This window comes from Mus pahari, chromosome 16, assembly GCF_900095145.1.
Source record: "Mus pahari chromosome 16, PAHARI_EIJ_v1.1, whole genome shotgun sequence".
In the NCBI taxonomy this organism is placed as follows: domain Eukaryota; kingdom Metazoa; phylum Chordata; class Mammalia; order Rodentia; family Muridae; genus Mus; species Mus pahari.
The window spans coordinates 67,503,780-67,515,299 of NC_034605.1; the positions used below are offsets into that span (position 1 = coordinate 67,503,780).

An 11,520-nucleotide genomic window follows, 5' to 3' on the forward strand; every position below is an offset into this window, starting at 1 on the left:
GTGCAGCTACATGAAGAGAGAGTTTATCTAGCACCACTTATTGAAGGTGCTGTCTTTTTCCCACTGTGTATTTCTGGAATCCTAAAAAATCAGGTATGGGGCTGGTGAGATGGCTCAGTGGGTAAGAGCACCCTACTGCTCTTCCGAAGGTCTGGAGTTCAAATCCCAGCAACCACATGGTGGCTCATAACCATCCGTAACAAGATCTGACGCCCTCTTCTGGAGTGTCTGAAGACAGATACAGTGTACTTACATATAATAAATAAATAAATAAATCTTTAAAAAAAAATCAGGTATCCATATGTGGGTAAAATTATATGTGGGTATTCACTTAGATTCCATCGATCCAGGTGTGCTATTATGCTAATACCATGCAGTTCTTTTATTGAACAGGATTGGTTTAGTTGCCCTGGGTTTGGTTATGCCATATGAAATGGGAATTTCCTCTTAAAGTTTTTATACAATTTTGTTGGAATTTTGGTAGGGACTCTGTTGAATTTGTAGATTGGTTTTGATAGGATAGCTATTTTTGCTGGGTTAATTCTACTGATCCATGAACATGGGAAATTTTTACATCTGATTTATTCTACAATTTCTTCAATGATGCAGTTTTTATCATGCAAGTGTTTCACTTGCTTTGTTACAGTTACTCCAATATATTTTATAATATTTGAGGTTATTGTGAAAGGAGTTGTTTATTGTTTGTTTCATGTCTGTTTATTTATATGGTGATTACATTGATTTTTTTTTTAATATTAAACCACCCATGCATCTCTGGAATGCAGCCTACTCCAACATTGTGGGTGATCTTTTTGTCTGTTCTTTGATTAAGTGTATTTTATTTTGTGCTGTTGCTTTTATATTCTTGAGGGATATTTTTATAATATTTTTTTATTGAACATATGCTCTGGGTATCAGGGTAATTGTGGTTTCATAAGATGAATTGGTAATATTTCTTCCATTTCAGTTTTTAGAAAACTTTAAACTGTTTTTAGGATAGGGCTTTTTGAAAATCTGATTGGATTCTCCACTAATACCATCCACCCTCTGGATATTTTGGTTGAGTCTTTCAATGAATTCTATTTTACCAAGGGCTTTATATATAAAAACTGTTTATCTGATCTTGATTCAACTTTAGTAAGTAGTATCTATAAAGTAAATTATCCATTTCTTTTAGAACATTTAAAAAATGTTTAGATATTTTACATTTGAAATGTTATCCTCTTTCCTCATTTCCCCTCTGAAAACACCCTTTATCCCATCCCCACTCCCCCTGCTCACTAACACACCCACTCTTGCTTCCATGTCCTGGCATTCCCCTACACAGGGGCATAGAGCCTTCACAGGACCAAGGGCCTCTTCTCTCATTGGTGTCCCACAAGGCCATCCTTTGCTACATAAACAGCTGGAGCCATGGGTCCCACCATGTGTACTCTCTGGTTGGTGGTTCAGTTCCTGGGAGCTCTGGGGGTACTGGTTGGTATTGTTGCTCCTATGGGGCTATGTAAGACTCTGGGGAGCCTTAGCTTACCGAGGCCCCTTGAGTGAACCAAATGGAGCCAGAATAAATGATGTCCTTTATTGTTCCAGGACACTGGGGTCTTTCCAGACCCAAAGGAGTGGCGACGTTCAGTGAGCTTTTATATAGTTTTCAGGGCAGCAGTCATTCGGCACAATGTGATTGGCAGAACAGTGTGACTTTTTAAAGTGATTGGTCTTTTGGGGATGATGTAAGGACTTCCCTTGTCTGAAGGTGGGCTACGGGAGACATAGGTTGGTTCCGGCCCTGCGATCTGAGGAAAGTTAATTAGCCTCTCCCTTCTGTAGTGGCAAGTGTTCCATGACCTTCCCAAGGTTCCTGAGCTCTCAGCTGCAAACCCCTTCAGCTCCTTGGATCCTTTCTCTAGCTCCTGGGGACCCTGTGCTCGGTCCAATGGATGTCTGTGAGCATCCACTTCTGTATTTGTCAGGCACTGGCAGAGCCTATCAGGAGACAGTTATATTAGGCTCCTGTCAGCAAGCACTTGTTTGCATTGTGACTGTTTGCCTTGGTTTTCAGATTTTTCTTGGGTCTTCCTGGAGGGAGTTGACTAAAGCTAACTTGGAATCCTGGTACAGTGGAACCCCTGCAGAATTGTAGTCACAGGAGCTTGGAAATGTTCCAAAGCCTGGTATAAGGGACGGTGTGCCCCTGATCTTAATTGCTGGGAAGGTTAGAGCCATCCCCCTCCCTCAGCTCAGTAATCCCCACCATTTCCCCTCCCACCTCCTACTCAATTCAGAATCGGAGCAGGGCAAGCACAGGGGATAGGGTGGAGAAGGTGGGGTGGTGACTGACAGGAACCGGGTCCTGCCCTCAGTCACAGTGATTCATAGGCATGGTGACTGGAGCCAGGTCCTGCCCTCTGTCACTGTTACTGACAGGGTCAGTGACTAAGATTTCCTGAGGGCGTGGCTAGGCTCAGCCGGCATCTTCACAGTGCGCATGCGCTACTCAGCACTGCGCAACCCACCCCAATGCGCATGCCAATTGGAGGCTCGCACTATATTTGCCTCAGCAGCGTGGAAAACCAAGTGCGCACGCCCATCTGCCTGGCTGTGGAGCTGGCACTTGAGTTTGGAAGTGCGCACGCATACAGGTCTCGTTTCCCCCTCAATTCCACCATCGCGAGCTCCTCGGAAGACTGCGAGGGCGACCTCGCGGCCATTCCCTGGACTGGTGAGCCCGCTAGGGGTTATGTGACGAATCAAGTCCGTGCTGTCACTGGCCACCCGAGTCTGACGGTGGGCCTGCCCTGTTTTTGATGTTTCTGCTGCAGCTCCTGACATAATCCCCACACGCCCTGTTCATCTGCGCGACCGCCTTGTTTTGGTTGAAGCCGTTGACGCCATCACCGCTGGCCGGGATTCTATACCGTGGCTGCCGTGACTGTTTCGAAACCGTTAACTGACAAGCAGCCACCTTGTTAACGCCTTGGCCCGGGTCCGTCAGCACCGCCTTTGTTGTGGTCCCGCCTCATGACGCAATCGCTGCGCGCCCGCCTTTAGCACCCTGTGAATTGATCCCCTTTAACCGAAAGCAACGCCGCCTGGTTATAGCTCAGCCCTCCACGTTATCACGCGAGGTGGCCCTTTTGTTTTGGTCGCGGGGTTGTGACGCCACCACGCCGCGCCGGAATAGGCACTAGTACCAGAGCGCGGTTTTTAAGCCGCAGATCTCTGCGGTTGTTCCGGGGTCCATGTGTCCGCGGGCGTGTACCGGGTCTTCGGGTCAGTCTGTTGGTCCATCCCGCACTTTCGTCGCCGCCATGCCGCCTGGGAAGCCGCTGCAGCCTCGGCTGCAGATTAAGGTTTACCAGCTGTTCCTGTGCTGGATCAGCGATCCCAATACACACCGCGCTCTGCCGAACGGGCTACGGCACATCCAGGACGCGACCCCCGACCCCACGACCTCTGACTCGGTCACCTGTGACCCCGTGATACCCCAACCTGCGAGCCCTGATCCCAAGACCCTTGACCTCTCTAACCGTGAACCCACCACTCGTGACCCCGAGTCTCCCGGCCCCATCACCCACGACGCCGCAACACCCCACCGTGCGACCTTTGACCCTGCCCACGCGGTGTCCCTTGGCTCCCCCGCCTGCGTCCGACCAGCACGAGGCCAGAGGAGGAGGACAGGACCTAGAGAGGTGAGTGTGTGGAAGCCTGGACGGGGGGGGGGTTGTGACGTCACAGGAAGACACCTGACGTCATGAGTGGGTGGGGAGGGTCCAGAACGTGGAGTGGACGAGGCTGTGAGAGGAGGAAGATAGGCGTATATGGATCCAGTCGCGACTCCACAGGGCAATGTTGGGGCCACGGACAGAGTCGGGGTCACAAGGCAATATAGATGTTGGGGTCACAGGTTGGGGGTTCACGTGTGATATCGGGGTCAAGTGTGAGGGCAGCCCCAAATCACAGGTCAAGGGTCGCATGGGATGGCAGAGGTCACCTCAGTGGACAGGGAGCACCGCGCCATCCCAGAGACACTCTGTGACCCCCCCCCGCTCCCCCCGCCGAACTCAGACCCCGCCCACGTCACCACAGCTGCTCTTCCTGGCCAGAGTCACGTGACTCTGGCCACAGAGGGAGGAGAGAGGCTGTGTGGAGTTCGGAGGACCGAGCCATGACCCCTGACCATCTCCACCATGGCCACGCAGCCCGCCGCGCCCCATAGATCCCGCTAAGTGCCGCCCCAGTCCCCCGGGGTTCCTGACCCCTGCGGGCTCCCTGCCCTCCATCCTCGCGGGCACAGCGGACCCCAGCCTGGACCCCCGAGGGCACGCGTGACTGGTCCCTGGGTGGTGACTGGGATGACCCTGCAGTGTGTAGGCGCTGGTGGAGCTGGCCTGGAGTTGCAATTTCATTTTTTCTGTCCCGGTTCCGCAGGACTTCGGGCAGGCGTGGGGCAGGGGTCAGAGGTGGGTAGGGCGAAATCACGGATGTCCCAGGGCGATTTCGTGAATGCCACGTGTGGGCTCTGTGTCCCTGTTAGGGACCTGAGTGGCGAAGGTTAGGGGGCGTGGTCACGGCACACAGTGTGACCTCACTGGGTTGCCAGGAAGGAAGAGGCAGAGAGGTGCACCAACCCTGATAGCTGCAACCCAACCAGCACACCTGAGAGTAACCCGGAAGAGGCCTGAGGGTGTCAAAAGCCTGGTCTGTGTGGGTGCAGCTGCTTTGGCCTGAGTCTAAAAAATCTCTTTGCCAGGGGTGGGGATTGGGGCGGGGCCGCAGCTGCTTTGGGGCAGGATGGGGGTGGGGTGAGAGTGACCAGAGGGGTCCAGTGGCCTGAATCTCTGCCTGTGACCCTGGCACCCCCTCCACAGTATCCCTGCCTTGTATTTCTCCCCCTCGAAGCCTCCTTGCAGCCCCCTCCCCCTCCCCCACCCCGCGTCCCCTCAACCCACAGGCCCTGGCCGTTTATGACATCATCACGAAAGGCTGACTGTAAAGATGAGTCATTGTTCTTTGTGTCAGTGGCTTGTCTGTCAAATTTCTCTCTGTGTGCCTTGGTTTTTGGATTTTTCTTGAGTATTTGTGGAGGGAGATCACCAAAGTGAATGTGGAGCACCACTACAGGGGATATGCTGGGGAGTTGTACCCATAAAGGCCTTAGAAGATGTTCCAGAGCCTGATAAAGGGATGGAGTCTTTTTTTTTTTTTTTTTTTTTTTTTTTTTTTTTTTGGTTTTTCGAGACAGGGTTTCTCTGTGTAGCCTTGGCTGTCCTGGAACTCACTCTGTAGTCCAGGCTGGCCTCGAACTCAGAAATCCGCCTGCCTCTGCCTCCCAAGTGCTGGGAAGGGATGGAGTCTTAATTGCTGGGAAGGTTAGAGCAAACTCACAGCTGCCATCCTGTCTTCATTTTCTACTCTGTGCAAATGGAGGAATCTGCTGGGTAGCCTTTACCTCCCCCTTGTGGCTGTCTATTATGTGTGTAACACTTTACTATTCTGTGACTGAGAGGAAAAGAGACTTTCCATCCCAATCAATTTAGTTACCTTCACCATGGGTTAAATCCTTACCAAGAGGACCTACACCCACCAAGAGGACCAGGACCTACATTGCCCATGACAGAAAGCTCTTCAAGACAGCATCCAGGGCAAAATCAAGCTCTCCCTACCCTGTTTTACAGGGTGGAAAGGACTAAGATCATTTTTCCCCTCCTGATTGACTCTGTTCCCAGGCCATATGTGACTCTGTAGTTTTGATGAAAAGTTGTTTTTCATCCATTCCAACAAAATTATCATATCTTCCTTAGACCAGTAGTCTTTTTTTTTTAACTTTTTTTATTAGATATTTTCTTTATTTACATTTCAAATGCTATCCCAAAAGTTCCCTATACCCTCCCCCCACCCTGCTCCCCTATCCACCCACTCCCACTTCTTGGCCCTGGCATTCCCCTGTACTAGGGCATATAAGTTTGCAAGACCTAGGGGCCTCTCTTCCCAATGATGGCCGACTAGGCCATCTTCTGCCACATATGCAGCTAGAGACACGAGCTCTTGGGGGGGGGGGGATTGGTTAGTTCATATTGTTGTTCCTCCTATAGGGTTACAGACCCCTTCAGCTCCTTGGGTACTTTCTCTAGTTCCTCCATTGGGGCCCTGTTTTCCATCCAATAGATGACTGTGAGCACCCACTTCTGTATTTGCCAGGCACTGGCATAGCCTCACAAGAGACAGCTATATCAGGGTCCCTTCAGCAAAATCTTGCTGGCATATGTAATAGTGTCTGGGTTTGGTGGCTGATGATGGGATGGATCCCTGGGTGGGATAGTCTATGGATAGTCCATCCTTTCATCTTAGCTCCAAACTTTGTAACTCCTTTCATGGGTATTTTGTTCTCTATTCTGAGGAGGAATGAAGCATCCACACGTTGGTCTTATTTCAGGGTCTGTGGGGCAATCTGCTTCTCTGTTCCCCTTCCTGCTGTTTTAGCCACCTCTTTAGTCTCACTGGCCTGGGAACCCAGGGTTAAAGACAGCTCATCCCTGGGCAACACAGGCTCTGAACTCTCCATTTCATATCCTTCCCTGCTCTGAGCTAGCTGCACTTATGTAGTCAGTGTGCTAAAGCCTATGCATAACCCATTAGTCTCCAAAACATAAAAGTTCCCATACTGGTAAGAAACCTCATGAATGTAATCAGTGTAGTAAAGACTTTTCACAACTTGTAGTCGCCATTATTATAAAAGGGTAAAAAAATCAGTGAAGGAAGCACCAGAAATATATGAATATATTGTGGAGGAAGTGTATATTTACTTTACAGTGAGGTCAGTATCATGCTTTGTGTTGTACACATTTATGGGATATTTTAGGATGCAGTGACTTATGATGATGTGCATGTGAACTTCACTAAAGAAGAGTGGAATTTGCTGGATCCTTCCCAGAAGAATCTCTACAAAGAAGTGATGCTGGAGACCTACTGGAACCTCACTGCTGTAGGTATGACTGTGAATTTTCTCTTGCTTTTCAAAATAAGAGAACAAATGTTTCTTGGTTATTGATGAACTTCTGCCCTTTCAATTGAAAAACAAGGAAGATTGAGGTGAATAAATCACGGTCAGTGCTATGAGAATTCACAGTAACTTGAATTTTGTCTAATTTCCAATAGTATACATTCTTTTTTTTATGGTACTGTATTTTAGGCTACAATTGGGAAGATCATCATATTGAAGAACAATGTCAAAGTTCTACAAGTCATGAAAGGTAATTTTCATGTGCAAGCTGATACAACTATGCCTCTGAGGAAATTTTAATATCTTCTGGAAGCACTAAGGAAAAGAGTGTAAAATATCAGTCCTTTGGGCCAGGTGGTGGTGGCACACGCCTTTAATCCCAGCACTTGGGAGGCAGAGGCAGGCGGATTTCTGAGTTCGAGGCCAGCCTGGTCTACAAAGTGAGTTCCAGGACAGCCAAGGCTACACAGAGAAACCCTGTCTCGAAAAAAAAAAAAAAAAAAAAAAAATCAGTCCTTTAAGTATAGATATAATTATATTCTCACAAAACCATGTCCCTCAATATCAGTTATCTAATTTTTGTTTGCAAGGTATTCCTCTAAGAAAGAAGACAAGGAAATATGCCTTAAGAAATACCTTTATCTGATTTGTAGCTCCATTAGAGCTATGCTGTAGAACTACTAATCTGTATAGTATCATAATATTTAGATGTTGCACATTGAATAGTGATAAATATATATCCAAAACCTTCTGGTAAGCAAATAGTTCATTGTAAAGTTTGTGATACTCATATTCTTGTAGTGACATTGCTAAGTTTATTGGTCAGTTTATGAGTGTCGGGAATGTTTTCATGAAGAAACCTTAATCTATATACCACATTTCTACAAGAAACAAAAAGTCATATGGTGTGAATGCAATGTGGAAACCTTTCATTTGTTCTTCTTCTCTTAATGGGTGTATCACATGTCAGAATGGATAAAACCATGTGAGCATAAGGCTATTGAAAGGAGCAACGTACCTGTTGTTCCATTTTTATTCAGATACATGAAATACATTATATACCTGTTGTTCCATTTTTATTCAGATACATGAAATACATTATATAGAAATCTCATATAAAAAGAGGATGCTATAAAATGATTTATCAGGGTAATGAGTATGGTAAAACTTTTGCATGTGCCAAATATCATTGCAGGAATTTAAGAAGTCATAGTGGAGAGAAACCCTATGAATGTAATAAATGTGGTAAAGCCTTTGCAAGACCCATTCATCTCCAAAATCATAAAAGAATACATACCGGAGAGAAACCTTATGAATGTAATCAATGTGATGAAGCCTTTGCAAGACCCAGTCAACTCCAAAGACATAAAAGAACGCATACTGCGGAGAAACCCTATGACTGTAATCAGTGTGGTAAAGCCTTTGCAAGACCCAGTCATCTCCAATATCATAAAAGAACCCATACTGGAGAGAAACCTTATGAATGTAATCAATGTGGTAAAGCCTTTGTATGGCACAGTCATCTCCAAATACATAAAAGAACGCATAGTGGAGAGAAACCTTATGAATGTATTCTATGTGGTAAAGCCTTTGCAATACTCAGTAATCTCCAAAGACATAAAAGCATACATACTGGAGAAAAACCTTATGAATGTAATCAATGTGGTAAAGCCTTTTCACAGGGGAATCATCTCCAGTATCATAAAAGAACACATACTGGAGAGAAACCTTATAAATGTAAACAGTGTGGTAAAGCATTTGCAAGACCCAGTCATCTCCAAAGACATAAAAGAACACATACTGGAGAGAAACCCTATGAATGTAATCAATGTGGTAAAGCCTATGCAGAAGAGAGAACACTCCAATATCATAAAAGAATACATACTGGAGAGAAACCTTATAAACGTAATCAATGAGGTGACGCCTTTGCAACGCCCAGTTATCTCCAATGTTATAAAATAACACATACTGGAGAGAAACCCTATGAATGTAATCAATGTGGTAAAGCCTTTGCAACACCCAGTCATCTCCACAGACAGAACACATACTGGAGAGAAGCCTTATGAATGTATTCAATTTGGTAAAGCCTTTTCATGGAACAGTACTCTCCAATATCATAGAAGAACACATACTGGAGAGAAACTTTAGGGATGAAATTAATGGGGTAAAGCCTGTTCACAGGGGAGAAGTTTCCAAAAACATAAAAGAACACATACTGGAAAGAAACCCTATGAATGTAATCTATGTGGTAAAAGCCTTTGCACAAAGTTCTTGTCTTAAAATCATAAAAGAACCTTTATTGGAGAGATTCCTTATGAATGTAGTCAATGTGCTAAAGCCTATGCCATAACCCATTAGTCTCCAAAACAAAAGCTCTCATACTGGTAAGAAACCTCATGAATGTAATCAGTGTAGTAAAGACTTTTCACAACTTTGTAGTCTCCATTATTATAAAAGAACACATACGGGAGAGAAACCTTATGAATGTAATCAGTTTAAAAATCATTTGCCTATCACAATTATCTGCAACCACATAAAAGATCACATACAAGAGAGAAACCACATGAATATTAACAATACGGTAAAGCCTTTGCATGTGATAATTCTTTACACATACACGAGAAATCACACTGGACTGAACCCTTATTAATGTAATTGATGCGGTAATATGATGGCAACTCACTGCCATCTGCAAGTACATAATAGAACACATTCAAGAGAGTAACCCTATGAGTGTAATCAGTTAATTAACCTGTTGCTTGTCACAATGATCTCTGCATACATAAAAACATACTGTAGAGAAACTGCATGAATGTAATGAATGAGGTAAAGCCTTTCCAGGACACAGTCATCTCTGAATACATAAAAGAACATATGAGGAGAGAAACCTTAAGAATGTAATCAGTGTGATAGAGCCTTTGCATATAACACTCATTTCCAAATACATTAATGAGCACATAGTGGAGAGAAGCCCTTTGATTGTAATGAATGGGTAAAGCCTTTGCATGTCACTGTACTCACCAAATACTTAAAGGAACACACACTTTAGAGAAACCTTATGAGTATAGTGAATGTGAAGAAGCCTTTGCATATTATAGTCTCCAAAGACAGAATAGAATACAAACTGGACAGAAATCTTATGAATATATGCAAGGTGGAAAAATCCTTTACATGCCACAGTAGACTCTGAATAGATAAAAGGACACATCCTAGAGCAAAACCTTTTGAATATAATCAATGTGGTAAAGCCTTTGTTTTAATCATATTTAAATGCATGAAAGAGTTCATAGAGATATAAACTGTGGTTATTTGAATATGCTTGGCCCTAAGAAGTGGCACTATTAGGACATGTGCATTGTGGGAGTAGATGTTACTGTTTTGGAGTAAGTGAATTACTATGGTGGTGGTCTTTGGAGTGCCAGCCAGAACAAACAGCCCCTACAACTACTTGACTGGAAAACAGTCTTTTCTTGGCTGCCTTCTCATGAACATGCAGAACTCTTAGCTCCTTCTCCAGCATTATGTCTGCCTGCATGCTGCCATTCTTCCTGATATGATGGTTGATGGACTAAACATTTGGAACTGTAAGCCAGGCCCAATTAAATACTTGCTATCATAGGAGTTGCCTTGGTCACAGTGCTTCTTCTCAACAATGGAAATTCTATCTAAGACAGAAGTTGGTACCCCAGACTTTAACCATTGCTGCGATAGGCTTGATCATGTTTTTGTTTAGAACAATGTGGATTTTTAAACTTTAGATTTGTACATGCATTAAGTGGAAGTTACTGGGCCATCCTGGTAGGAGTATGGAGGACATAGGTACTGAAGGGTGATTTGAACTCTGTATATAGTTTTTATGATGTTTTGCTGAAGAATGTTGCTGCTTTTTTGCCCTCGTCTGAAGAGTATCCTTGAAGCTAAGGTCAAGAGATTTATATAAATTGCATTTACAAAGGAAGTCTCAGAAAATCCCAGCATATCCTTTGGCCTGTGGTTACTCTCAATATGATTGTTTTGATCAAGCATAATAATCTTAGAAATGAAAAATATAAAATGTAAGGTTCAAAGAATAAAGGTTCACCAGGAAGTTGAATGAAACTAAATCCTGTGATCAAAGATATTATATGGTATTAAAGGAATGGTAACATTAGGGCAATATTCCATCCAGCTGAAGTTACTGATCTGCAGTGATACAAAGGATGGTATCACGGTAGGCATTAATTTTAATCTGGTTATTGTTTTCACGTGGACATAAGGAGATAAAAGTATGTGTCAAATTAACAAGTTATGGATTGTGATTACTATTCTGTTTTCAATTTAAGGTCTAAAAGGAAAAGCTTAGGTCTAGGCATGGTGATACATGCCTTAAGTCCCAAGAGACGAAAGGACAGTATCATGGTAGGCATTATTTTTAACCTGGTTATTGTTTTCATATGGACATAAGGAGATAAAAGTATGTGTCAAATTAACAAGTTGTGGATTGTGATTACTATTCTCAGTTTTCAATTTAAGATCTAAAA

At 44.4% G+C, this 11,520-nt stretch overlaps 1 protein-coding gene across 1 annotated transcript; it reads left to right on the top strand.

The window, feature by feature from the left end:
- Nucleotides 1–3,143: 3,143 nt before the first annotated feature.
- Nucleotides 3,144–11,030, top strand: LOC110333858 (zinc finger protein 120-like). Its single transcript, XM_029547460.1, has 4 exons — nt 3,144–3,689; nt 6,860–6,986; nt 7,190–7,250; nt 8,196–11,030. The coding sequence occupies exons 1-4, from the start codon at nt 3,240–3,242 to the stop codon at nt 8,914–8,916; spliced, it is 1,359 nt and encodes a 452-aa protein (XP_029403320.1). The 5' UTR covers nt 3,144–3,239; the 3' UTR covers nt 8,917–11,030.
- Nucleotides 11,031–11,520: the final 490 nt, after the last annotated feature.

Coding starts and splice junctions, on each gene's coding strand:
- LOC110333858 (XM_029547460.1), top strand. CDS start 3,240: ATGTGTCCGCGGGCGTGTACCGGGTCTTCGGGTCAGTCTGTTGGTCCA. Junction 3,690..6,859: donor GGAGGACAGGACCTAGAGAG/GTGAGTGTGTGG, acceptor GGGATATTTTAG/GATGCAGTGACTTATGATGA. Junction 6,987..7,189: donor CTGGAACCTCACTGCTGTAG/GTATGACTGTGA, acceptor ACTGTATTTTAG/GCTACAATTGGGAAGATCAT.